Here is a 13788-nt window from a genome sequence, read left to right as displayed (position 1 = left end):
CAAGAGTCTTTTCTCCTCTCTTCACCCATATATCATTCTTCTGCAAGAATCCATGCACTCTGTTCCACATGTTGTTCAATATTTCCAGAAAATGTTCCCAGAATGGCATATATCTGCTACTGCGGCTAAGGGTCTCTCTAGTGGTTTAGTGGCTATTTGGGACCCTAGGTGGGTCAGAATTAAAGCTTATAGATGTTTTGCAGGCATCCTCCTTGAGGGACATATCCACGGAATGGGTGGTCGCATCCATATTTTGAACACTTATGCTCCTTACAGAGATAGGACCATTTTCTAGGACCGGTTGTTTTCTTCAGGTATTATGGAGTTGGCCTCCCTCATCATTGTAGGGGATTTAAACTGTACCATTGCTTTGGAAGAAGTATGGGGATGGTCCAGAAGGATTGACCCTTTGGCAGGGATGTTACGTGATGCTCTTCTAGCACACAATTTTGTGGACATTTTCTTGGATGAAATGGCTCCCACTTGGGACAATGGTCCCACTAGTGAGGCGTATGTCGCCAAGGGATTGGATTGGTTTTTAATGCATGAACAATTGCTTGCTCGTCTAGGAGATCTGAAAATGGAGATTATAAGTAATTTTCTATCAGATCACAAACCTATTACACTTGTATGGAGGAGGTCGATGGTGCGCCTAGGCATGCCATTTAAATTCAACAGAACTTGGCTAGATGATCCAGAGTTTAACTCTTTGGTGAGGGATACATGGCGCCACGATGTTGATATTGGAACCACACCTATGATTCAGATACTGGACAAACTGGAGACCCTCTGCGGGGAGGTGAAAAACTGGCAGAAGAGGAAAAATCAGTCCATGAAATAAGAAATTAAGGATGTACAATGTGAATTGGACCTCCTCCTCCCTTTGACGGCCACAAATAATCTTCCCGATGCTACCCGTTCACACATTCTGGAGTTGGAATTAAAAAGGAAAAGACTCTTAGATTTTGAAGAAGCCACTTGGCGCCTTAAGAGTCGGGCAATCTGGATTAAAGAGGGGGACATAAATACAAAAATTTTCCATCGTTTTGCAAACCATAGGCATAATGCAAATACTGTATGGGGGATTCATGATGCTGATGGAAACTATATCCAGTCACAGGAGGAGATCTCCAAAGTTGTGACCTCACATTTCAAAGAGGCATATGGGCACAACGAAAACATTGTTGTCGAAGATCTCATATGGGGGATTGAGCATTTCCCGCCTATGTATGACCAAGAATCAAATGATGCACTGTACAGAAGCATCACTAAGGAGGAATTACTTGATGTCCTTAAATCATTCAATGGTGATAAAAGCCCGGGTCGGACGGGTGGACTGTGGAGCTGTTCACACATTTCTTTGATCTATTCAAAAATGATCTACTGCACATGGTGGAGGAGTCTAGACTCACTGGGAATGTTCACCATCTTATTAAATCCACATATATTGCTCTTATCCCGAAGCGCAATCCTCCTACCTGTTTTGCGGACTACATGCCAATCTCGCTGTGCAACCTTATCTACAAAGTTATCTCAAAAACCATTGTTGGGTGTATGCAAGGTACTCTATCGCACCATATATCTCCTGAGCAACATGGGTTTCTATAGGACAGACAAATTCATGATGTTGTTGCAAATGCACAAGAATGCATGCATTCGATTCATACAAAACACCTCAATGCTACCATCCTGCAAGTAGATATGTAGAAGGCTTTCGATTACCTGGATTGGGGATACCTCAGGCTGGTCCTATTCAAAATTGGCATACAACCCAAATGTGTTGAATGGATTATGGCGTGTGTGATTAATGTTGATTATTCTGTGATTATAAACGGATACCCTTCAAAATTCTTCTGACCTGGGCGAGCACTGAGACAAGGTTGCTCTTTGTCGCCGCTTTTATTTATCTTGGCTATGGACGGTTTGATCCTTCACATTTCTAAAGGGGTGGAACGAGACCAATTCCAGGCTCTGCATATGGGCAACAACATCAATATATCACATGGTTTCTTTGTTGGTGACGTGCTCATCATGGGTATGTTGAATCGTTTTGCATGGTTGTGCCTTTTCCATATTTTCAAGAAATTTGCTAACGCTATTGGTTTGTATATGAATGAACACATCTATTATCTATCATGGAAATTGTGACTTGGACATCATTGTATATATAAAAAAATTGTTTGGAATTGAAGCTGAGTTGATGGGTCATGGTATGCAGTACTTGGGATACCATATCAAACCCTGTAAATATAGGAATGTTGATTGGCTATGGCTTGTAGATAGATATTTTAAGAAGAACACTGGGTGGGAATATAGATGTCTGTCCTTGGGGGGTCATGTCATCCTTACAAAAGTTGTCCTTAATCAACTGGGGGTATACTGGGCTCATCTTTACCATATTCTTACTGCCATCATTCACTGTCTCAACCATATTATGGCTAATTTTATATGGGTTGGTAGTCATGAGCATAAGAAATATCACTTGACTAAGATCTCCAAGATCACTCTACTAAAGGTCATGGGGGGATGGGGAATTCTAGACCTATGTCGCTTTGGATGGGCGTTATTAATCAAGTCTCTATGGAGGGGTATCTTCGGGACGGGAACATGGAGTCTGGTCATCAAACAAAAATACTTAAAGAACCATGATTTCATATACTGGTTCCGAAGGGGTTCTATTGGAGTTATAAATGGATTGGCTATCTGGCTCAACTTTCAAAAAGTCGCTAAGATCTTTCTACAACACCTGGCTTGGAACATTGGATCAGGCCACAATATTCTCATTGGTATAGACCACATTCTGGGTGCTGGCAATGAGGATATGATCCCGGAGCGACTTATACATACCTTAAATGGAAGAGGCATATATTTCTGGTGTCAATCCATTTCATTATGGAGGGGTCCATGCCCAGTTTGGAAGAGTGCACAGGAATTGGGTCTACCTGGACATTACGACCGAATTGTAGCCGGAATGAAACAACTCGGGATATGCTGTGCAGGCATTCATGATAAGTTAATCTGGTCAGGAAAGATGAAGAACGATAACATTCAAGTTGCTGATACATACCTCACTCTTTGTTCCGTGGATGCACAACTGAGTGAGAAACATGTTTTTTTTTTCCTTTTGGAAAACCAAAATCATCCTCTTTACATGGTTGGTATTCCATAATAAAAATCTTACTTGGGAGAACTTGCAAAAGAGACAATGGCAGGGACCTAGCATCTGTCCTATCTGTAAAGAGGAAACGGAAAATAACAATCATATTTTCCTCAAATGTCAACATATAGTCCAAGTATGGAAAAGGTTGTCTTCACATATTGGTTTTCTATATATTCAACATGATTGCATTGTGGATTGCTTGCGGTGGTGGAGCTCTCAGAAGTCTGTCTGGAGAATCATTCCACTTATCCTATTTTGGGAAATATGGAAGTGGAGAAACATTTGCATCTTTCAGAATTACACAAAAGATTTCTATAAGGTAATTGAAAGTACTTTAATTAACCTTACACTGCATACATCAAATGAAATATGCTCCAAAGAACCCCGTTACAAGAGGACTGAACTTCAGATGGAATACCCCATGGTTTTTTTGATGGTGTTGCACAACGACACACGTTTGGTTGCAGTTTTTGGCTTGCCATCTCAGATGCACTGACATACAGAACATACTGGCATGGAGGTAGGGGCACTAACACAAAGGCTGAAGCAATGGCCTTATGGGGCCTCCTATGGTTCACCAATTTCCTTGATATCCCTCTCATACATATCCATGGGGATTCAAAAATTATAATCGATCAAATAATGGGCAATGCAAACATCACAAACCCATTATTACTTGGCTGGCTGAGGAGAATTGAACTACTATGGAATCAACACAACAACTCCACTATCAGGCATGTTGGCAGAGAACAGAATATGGATGTTGATGAACTATCGAAGAGGGGCTTAAATGGTAACTCTGGTAAAATGCACTTAGAAATTATCTTGAATCAAGATGTCATAGATATAGGAGACTTCCCATTCCCTGGGTAAGTTTCTTCATCCCCTCATTTTTTGTAACTCTACTAGTCTTATACCTGTTAGCTTTCAATCATTCTAGAAGGATGGACATGCTGCTATTATATCAAAGTACAGATGGCTAGAAGATGCAGATGACATGCCGACTGCATACTTTATTTTCTTGTGGTTTTCAATTGCATTCATTTGTGCCATGCATGTTTATATTTCTATATATGTACAATGTCTATGCACTGTTATATTTCTTTATATGTTTTGTATATGGCAATACTTGGACGGAATGCTGAAATTGCATTTCCAAATGTGCCTATAATGATGTGGAACCTCTGAAAAGTATTGTAAATACCCTGAATTCTGAACTATTAATATATATATATATATCATGCTTTTTTCATACTGAAAATAAATAAATAAATAAATTCAAATTGGAATTTGATAAATTTGAATGAATAATTTTAATTTGAAAATATACTTAGTAACAATCCTTTTTTTCTAAATTTATTTTGAATTTTAAATATCTTTTAATAAACTAAATAGCATAACAATTTTATTGATACAATTCTAAAAGAAAATCACACTTATTAGTCCCACTTGTATTCTTCAAAACTACTACTCTTTTCTAAACTTAAATCTAAAATACTTTTCTAATTTCAAGACTTGTTTATTTAAAATCTTTCATCATTGTTCATCTTTCTCGGATTTTGATGCTACATCAATGATAGTCTCAAAAATGCCTGTATGGGTGAGGCTGCATGGGCTCCCACTTCACTTCTGGCATCACAAAGTATTAATCGCTATTGGGAATTCTCTAGGGAAATTCCTAAAAATGGACGAAGAAAGAGCTATCAGGGGAATCTTCACTTTTGCCAGAATATGCGTAGAAGTGGACATGAGCGAGGGGCTACCTGAACACATCACGCTGAACTTTAATAATACTCAATGGATACAGCAGCTCGACTATGAAAATACAGCATTCCGATGCAGGACCTGTTTACAGACAGGGCACCTACAAAATAATTGCCCAATAGCCCGAAAGGACCCCAGGAAAACTAAGAAACAACCAAAAAAGCCCAAAGGCTGGCAGAACACAGACCCAATAGAAGAAGAAGACATAGATGTGGAAACCACAGAGAATCTGATGAAACCAGCCTCGCACATGGGACAGAAACAAGCACAAGCAGCGAATCCACCATCCACTCATGCGGGGCCGATCATCACAGATCTGCAGCCGGAGCTACAATTGGAAGCAAGTGGCATAAAGAGAACCCACAGCTCAGAGGGCTCGGAATCGGACAAAGATCCACCAGTGAACACTATGGAGAACCAGCTAGCTATCATTACACCCACCGCTGACTCAGGAGGATGGCGACGGGTGGAAAAGAAGAAAGGAAGGAAAGCATAGGCTCGCTGGCATACTATTTTCTTTTTACTGTTACTCTGTTGTCTCCTGACTTTTCAGGATAGTTTCTCTGCTATTGTCTTTTGACCGCTGCCTGTTGATAACAGGATCAGCCATTTGCATATGCCTTGGGCATCTACAAAATGTAATTTTATCAATTTTTTGAATAAAATTACGACTTTTTCCTAGGGGAAAAAAAAAAATCTTTCATCATATATTTAGAAAAATATCTAAAACCCCATAAAACGACTCCTCATGAAATTAGTACTTTGTTAAAACGGTCATAAATTCTTCCTCTTTTTAGACCCTTAAAAACAAAAATGAAATTGAAAAATTATAAATTTTAGGATTCTATTATAATTTTTCCTTTTTAAATGAAATTGAAAAATTATGAACTTTCTGATTCCGCTATAAATTTTCATTTTTTCCTTTCTCCTTATATGCCATCCCACCACTTCATTTTCTCCTTTTTACTTATATACCATCCCACCGCTATCTGTACTGCCATTTACATCCTCTGTTAGTGAACTAACAATCTGTTCCAATTCATAAATTAACCACTTATCCTTAAAAAGTCGAATTTCATCGAATAATACACCATTCCTATCGAACTGGGAACTGGCGAATTTCCGTATTATTTGGCGGATTCAGGTGAACTTGGTAACTATGCACTGAAATGGTAGAATGGAAACTACCAACGGCACATATCATTCATAAATTAACGACTTATCCTTTAAAAAAATCGGATTTCATTGAATAATACGCTATTCGTATCGATTTGGGGAATTTTCGTATTTTTTGGCCCGATTCGGGCGTACTTGGTAACTATGCAATGAAATGGTAGAAGGAAGGGTAATTTAATTTGATATTATCTAGATCATTGTTTGTTTTTTTTTCTCCAATTTGGATGGTTACATTTGAAGACACTGATGTTTCTTTTGGGATAAGTTTTTCAAATTTGATTTTCAATCATTTATTATCATTTTAAAGTTTTTTAATTTGTATGAATAAATTTTGATTATAATTTCTGAGATTTAGTAATTTTTTAGTTTCTAATTGAACTTTTATCTCACATTAAAGCTTCTCATCTTTTAAATATTTTATTACTGTTTTTTAAGCACAATTTCCTTTTTTTTTTGATATATTCTCGTTAAATTTTTTCTTGAGACATTCATTTTCTTAATTCATGCTTCTGTGATCCATAATTAATTAAGAAAATATGGTTTCTGCATTGCTCTCTATTTAAGCCTTTGCCATGGTTTGCCTCTTTATCCTCATGAAGAACCACACTTGTTGGTTCAAAAAGCATCAACCAAAATTTTCTCTTATGTGATTTCTACCAAAAGACTTTTCTTAATTTTTTTTTCTTGTTTTAAGTTTTGCTTTGTAGTCTTGGACTTCTTGATCTTTGCAATTAATTTTTTACTATGATCCCTTAGACAAAAACTTACCGTGTCATTTTTTTGTTAATTTTTTGTAAAACAAACGTTTGAGATCTTTATATTTTTTTTTCTATTGCGTTGTTTCTTTATTCAAGTTTTATGGGTTATTCTTCTAATATTAATATTTTTATTTGCATCTAGGTATTACCTTGAAGTTCTTCTATAATAAATAATTCCCACTTGTTAGACAAATATAGTTTGGAACTTTTAAGAATGGACCAATACATTATATATTTTTTTGTTTCTATTGCATTGTTTCTTTATTCAAGTTTTATGGGTTATTTTTCTAATATTTTTATTTGCATCTAGGTATTACCTTGAAGTTATTCTATAATAAATAATTCCCACTTGCTAGACAAATATAGTTTGGAACTTTTAAGAATGGACCAATACATAATTTTAGTCCATTCCCACGTGTTAGACAATATATTTTGGAACTTTTAAGAATTCACCGATACATAATTTTAGTCCAAAACGTTGACTTATATGTGAAACTTTTCTTCTATTCTTTCTTGACTTCTTTGAAGTATATTTCATTACGGAATTGTTTTTAAGTGAGATTTTTTGGAGTTTCCGGATTTCTGGTCCAAATCTCGCTAAAAAAAATTGTGGTGAAATCTTGATTTGTGTTGTTTAAATTGTTTTATTTGACTGCATATATGATTTAGCACCCTGGAAAACCTAGGGCACTCCAATTGTGTAGAGTTCACCGGTCAAACTTGTGAATTCAATGAATCTCTAACAAGATCTAGACAAATTAGTGATTTCAATAAATCCCTGTGAAGTGTGATTTCAATGAATTCCTATTAAATTTAGACAAATTAGATTGAGAAATAAACCGATAAACTTTTCAAAAAATTACACTTGAAAACAACTCATTTCATTACAATTATAAATTAAATTTCATTTTTTTTAAACCCCATTTTCTCCATTAACAAAATTTCAAAATAACTCTTTCAATATTCCACTCACTTTTAATATTTGATTTATAATGTTTTGTGTGTACTTGGCTTTGAATTTTAAATTTTAATTCAATAGTAATAATTATCTCATTTTATTTTTCTCCTAAACTTTTGCCTTTTGGTGAATGTTTTATATATCTTCTTCTGTCTTTTAGTGAGTGATTCATATAGGGGAGGGACGCCATTACCTGTGCGCCCTCCCCGCCATGTCGCCTGCTACCACGTGAACCCGCGTGATGTTCGTACGACACCTATCCGCCATGGAGGTCCACGTGTTGGGCATCGTGTCATCACCTTAAAACTCCTTTCCGCACCGTGTTGAGGGTTCATCACGCGTCATTACTGCGATGCTCATTTTTCCGTTTGTCTTTCTATTTAGGGCAGGTTGTTGGGCGAAGCCCTCCACCGAAGATGGCGCGGGATGGCCCCAAAACCTGCGTGCTTCGTCCGCTAACCAAGAGCTGATGTCCGCCATTGTTCGAGGTTACGCGTCCATGGTTGGAACAGGGTTTCTGGCTTTCTTGTGGTTTTTTGCCTGGATTTGTTGGTCATCCCGGACCGCTGGTTGTTTAGGGTTTCTTTGGTGGTGGTTTAATTCGCAGTTTTTGTTGTTTGGGGAGGAGCCAGTTGCAGTTTTAGCGAGTTCGAGGTCGAAGGTTTTTTTAACAGGTAATTGCAGGTTTTGCTGTTTTTTGTTGGTTTTTTTGGTTTTTTTCTGTTGTCTAATGGCTTATTTCCAACTCGTTGCAGGTGTGGTGAGCTCTTGAGAAGGTCTGGCAAAGGTGTGGCGAGCTCCGGAGAAGGTCTGGCGAAGGTGTGGCGAGCTCCGGAGAAGGTCTGACGACCATCCATGGCCTCTATCCGATAGGATTTTAATCCTACCAGCTATTTCTATGTGTTTTTCAACACAAAACACCCTATTTGGAATTTTTGTTAACTTTGCATGGCAGGTTTTGAGGGTCTTGCAGGTTACTGGATATACAATGGCATCGCTAGGGCTAGTTATCGATGATTTTCGGTGTGACTGAATAGTCCAAGTTCTTATCAAATTTTTGTTTATGTTTCTTGCATGTCTAAGTGTTTTGACCATGGGGCCTTGACATGACTTGGAGCTAATCAAGCTAGGGTTGTGCCATTACCTTAGAATTTAATTCTTGAGCTCTTATGCTAGATTCTTGCTAAGAAAATGTTTTATATGATATGCATTCTCATGCAAGATTTGTAGCCTTAAAATATTCTTTTCCAAAGGATAGACATCGAGGGTTCTTCTTAGCATTGCATATAGTTAATTTTTCATTCACACAATTCATGCCTTGTATATTGTCGATACATATTGTAATTAAGTGATACTTCTTAGTCCATAATTTTTTTAAGAGTTGGATTGCTTTTTGGTTGCATAAATTGGTTACTCTATATAGATGTATGTGCTTGGCTTCTTTGTTTTCTTTTTCTCTTTTTCTTTTGAAGACAACTGCCCTTCTGAGGGTTTTTATTGCATTCCCCAATTTACCTATCACTACTATATATTTGGTTTAAATGATATAAGTGTGTGTTTCCTCTCAGTTATGTTATATTTTCTCTAACTGAGTGTTGTAGCATTACATTGAGATTATGTTCTTTACTCCATGTTTTCTTTTATTAAATTTTAAATACTCGAATCATAACAGAAAATATACAAGATAGTGGTAGATATTTTGGTATGTCTTTCAAATTGTTTTAATCAATGAATATATATAGTATGGAAGACCAGGTGGGGCTTGTTCTAAGCCTACTATCTTCTCTCCACACTTATCTTTTAGGGTCCAGGACTGTTATCCTCTCAAATTGACGGGCTTCTAAATTGTCCGTTAATTATTAACCAACATTAGGAGTTGCTTTCTTGCAGAGTTCTTACAAAGTTATTCTCTGTGAATCCAAAGGATATTTTCACTAGTTGAAAGCACCTAGGGGTGGTTGTACTAGTTCTCCTTCCAGACCATCCTTTACAGGGATCTTTCATCCCTTTTTTGTGGATATTTTGATGTTCTTTGTGGCTTTCCATGCCGGTATTTGTGCACCAACACTATTTTCAGCCTCTATATTGATTTGATCCAAAGCTTGTGGTGGGAAGTATTGTCTTAAGGGCTGCAAAACATTTACCTCTATGGATTATCTCATTTCTTCCAGGCTTTCCTATGGTATCACCAATCTTCAAGGGCTCACCACAATGCTGATCCACAAGTTTTTAAGAATCATCTTTCTATAGGATTTTTAGGTTTCCTCCTTTTAGGCCTTCCCAAGAAGGTCTACAACTTGCATGTGACAACCTTAGATGGTTGCAGGTTTTAGTTATTTCCAGAATTAGAAAATGCTTCTCTTTAGTTTAGCTTTTCCAGATTTCACTAAAGTGCATGTATTAGAGTGATTCCAAATATAGGTAGCACCCAGGTTCTGGGAAGAGAGAGTCACTCACTTTCATGCATCCACTCTCTCCTAGCAAATGTTCTATTCTATGAAATTTTCTTATGTGGGTTGGGCACACTTCTCTAGCTGACTAAGGGTTAGGGTTTGATATTGTCAGACTTGTTGAATGAAGCTCAGAACTATTGTAAGCTATTGTTAGTCATTCAAGTTGTTTTATGTGAGCTAAATTGCTACTGTAATCTTTTTTTTGAATTATGTGATTGATTGCTACAGTATTAGCTTGCTTCCATATTTTTTGGTTAAGTGTTGGTAGATCTAATGCTCCTTAATCCGTTGTTTTCATAGGTTTTACTTTTCAGCTACCTGGCTTGCTTAGGAGTGCGGGTCTGCTTAATATCTTACCATCACTTGAATAAATATTCCATTCAAAAATATAGCACATAGAAGTACATCATCACTACATCAGGGACCAAGTACCAAAGAAAGAAATAGAGCTCATTTTTTGCATGTTAGAAGATCAAAAAGTTTGAGAAGTATAGGAACCTGTTGGGAATCACTGATAACAAAATAAATATTGAGGGTGTTAGACAAACTAATATAATATTTATTTTGTAGGAATCAGGTCCTGGGAGGTCATTCATATTAAAGATATAAAATTAGTGATGTAATAAAGTGTAATGTTAGGATCAAGTATGAGTTTGGAGTTGGACAAGGTTGTAATCAATGTATTAAAACCAACCGAACTAGAACTAGAACTAGAATTGGACAGCTCAGCTGGCCAGACCTCCAAAGGCACCAAACCAAACCTCAAGCCATTTCAGGAACTAGTTCCACACAGAACCAGCTAGTTTGGTGTCCAAGCAGATCTAGGACAGGCTGTGCAGGGTCTGGGGCTGGGATTGAGAGCAAAAGAGAAATTTAACATCTTCCAGTGACTGACAGGAAATCACTATTAGTATATTTATCGTGGAGTGGCCCTGGAAGTGAAAAACACCTGGAATATCATCTTGAATCAATAACAGTCAAATGGGGAAAATAAAATCCTAATTTGTTTTAGTTATAGTATGCAAACTCCAATCAACAAAGAGTCAAAAAGACAATTCAAAAACAAAATAAAATTCTTGTACATGAGTTAACGAGTCCATCTTGGGATATAAATTCAGTTAAGCAAAGAGTTCAACTTGAGCAACTGTCTCTAATGGTTTGGAATCTTGGATTTACATTGATGTACACGTATAATTTTCATTCAAACTTTCATATTTTTTGTATTATACAAACTACAATAAACTAATTTAAGTCGCAGACATAAGATTAGAGATAGATCCAACAAAAACTTGATTGATGCATAAGAGGACTAGAAATTCCTCCTTTCCTATTAAATTTATGCTATTGCTCTCCCTGCAATTCCTATGTTTGGGCCTCTTTGTCTAGTTAGATTTTTGCAAAATAGAAAAAAGTTGTTCCTCGTGTGTAGACCTGCAAGTCCAATTTATAAATTTATATAGGCAATGTCTTCGACAAAACTCCACCTGAACAGCTTTTGCCAATGGATATACACAAGGAAAAACAAGTGAGGGTGTTTATCACTGAAAGGAAAAGAGATGTGCGTAAAGGGTGCAGAATGAAAACAAATGCCTTTTCTATAAGATGCCTTCCCTTTGCAGAAGCAGTGCATTTTATCTATAAAAAAAATCTACAATAAGACAAGTGACACAGAGGAACAAATGGATTCTACTCAAATCGAACAAGATATTAGAGAATATGGTAGAATTCCAAAACTTTTCATTATGCCAGCAGCATTTATACCTTGCAAGGAAGACATACAGAAAGCTTATCGTATAGAGATGGCAGAGAAAAACAAATGGAATGCTATCTCACCTTTAAGTATCTAACTATCTTCTATCCTGAGATAGCGAAAGATCCATTTCTTGACATCTGCTTATTTGTGGAAGATTCCATTATAGATTTGCTAATAAAAAGAGCACTGGTCACAAAGGCTAGTCAAATTGAAAAGTTGTTTTATACAATGTATATAAGATATACCTCAATTCTCATGACTGATTCATTTAATTTCATTAATTACCTAAAAAATGTAGGACATTCAAAAGATCAGAGGTTTAGTGAATTTAACGATACATTGCATATCGTGAAAGTATGCGTAAGTCATTGAGAATTCTTAAACTCTATTCTATGTGACCCTGAGAATCTTGTAAGATTTCTACATTATAATAGACTATAGATGTTCCTTCTAAAATGGATTTTGGCTACAATGTCGCACACATTATGAAATAAAATAACCTAGGTTGTAAGCCAAAATGTTTCTGTGACAAGAAAAAGATACAATCCATCCAAAATCCACATCATAATGTGGTTAGAACCAAAACATATGACACCCCTATTCTTTATGGCCCTGAGAATCTTGAGTGCCAAAACTCCCCGAGTTACCTTCTTGAGCCAGGTAGGTTGGCCTACCAGTCAAGGGTTGATTAGGAAATGGTTGATTGTTGCCATATGATTGATTCCAATTTGCAGCTTCCAACCATGGTGGTATTGAGTACCCATACCTCACATTTGCACTTCTAACCCCTGCATTAAGTGGAGGTGTGTAATGAGCATACAAAGAATTGACACCAACTTTGGTAGGAACAAGGAAAGTGGGTAAACCCTCAATTTGATAGTGAGGCACTTGAATGTTTATGAGATCTTGGAATAATGGTGTATTATCTGCAATGGAGTCCAATGAGTTTGAAATAACCCTGGTCTCATCAGCTATTCTTGTATCATTGGTCATCCCTTGTTTCTTTTCAAGCATTTGTTGTGCCTTTCGTTTTTCCTTTTCTTGTCTTGCAATTTGTTTTTGTTGGTCCTTAACTTGCCTTGATTTATCTCTTTCAATCCTTTCATCTGCTCGACGTTGTGCTGCAACAATCCTTGTTGTCTTCTTCTCCTTGACTAGATCCTTCTTTTTCTGTTTTAATTCTTGCATCTTAAATTTCTTTTTTCAAACTCAACTAACAGGTTTATATAGTCCTCTGAGGTGAGTAACTGTGAGCTTCGGCCCAGACGAAGACTACCCGGTGCACCTTTCTTTTTTTCATTGATACTCTCTCTACTGGTAGCTTTAGGAACTGGCCAAGTGTCTTCTCCACCCCTCCCACCTGCATGTCATTGCTTGGTACTTCCCTTTCAGTATCTATTGGAATTGATTGAACTATATCATTATCTTCATTTGATGCCTCATTATGTCCTTCATCTTCTTCCATTGATCTATTGTCCACAAAAAAATGAACAATTTCACTGTTCAATTTTGCTGGTTGTGAGGGCATGTTCATGCTTTCTTCATTGGTTGCTGAGACACTATGTGAATTCATATTGATCATTGCTTCTGCTAGCCATGAAGGTGGGGTTACTTGGCTTGGCAATGTCAGTTGGTCATTGTCAACTGCACGTTCAACAATGTCATTAACAATATCAGCAATAGGAGTTTCATGTTCTTGAGTTGGTGGAACGATCTCCATGTTACTGCGATTTTTTTCATGGTTATATTGTGTTTAACATACAGTT

General features: G+C 36.9%; 1 protein-coding gene across 1 annotated transcript; it reads left to right on the top strand.

Annotated features, from left to right (window-relative positions):
* The first annotated feature begins 319 nt into the window (after positions 1-319).
* On the top strand, positions 320-841 carry LOC149250669 (uncharacterized). The gene has a single exon (XM_089453716.1). It carries the CDS (start codon positions 320-322, stop codon positions 839-841), a length of 522 nt encoding a protein of 173 aa, XP_089309842.1.
* Positions 842-13788: the final 12947 nt, after the last annotated feature.

This window comes from Pinus tabuliformis, chromosome 7 (genome assembly GCF_031772625.1).
Source record: "Pinus tabuliformis cultivar Carrire ecotype Pingquan chromosome 7, CPIR1, whole genome shotgun sequence".
NCBI classification, from domain to species: domain Eukaryota; kingdom Viridiplantae; phylum Streptophyta; class Pinopsida; order Pinales; family Pinaceae; genus Pinus; species Pinus tabuliformis.
The sequence above is the reverse complement of the archived record's forward strand: the minus strand, read 5'-3'. Positions and strand labels throughout refer to the sequence as shown.

Bases quoted from the DNA above. Each gene is read 5' to 3' on its own strand.
- LOC149250669 (XM_089453716.1), top strand. From the start codon at position 320: ATGGAGTTGGCCTCCCTCATCATTGTAGGGGATTTAAACTGTACCATT.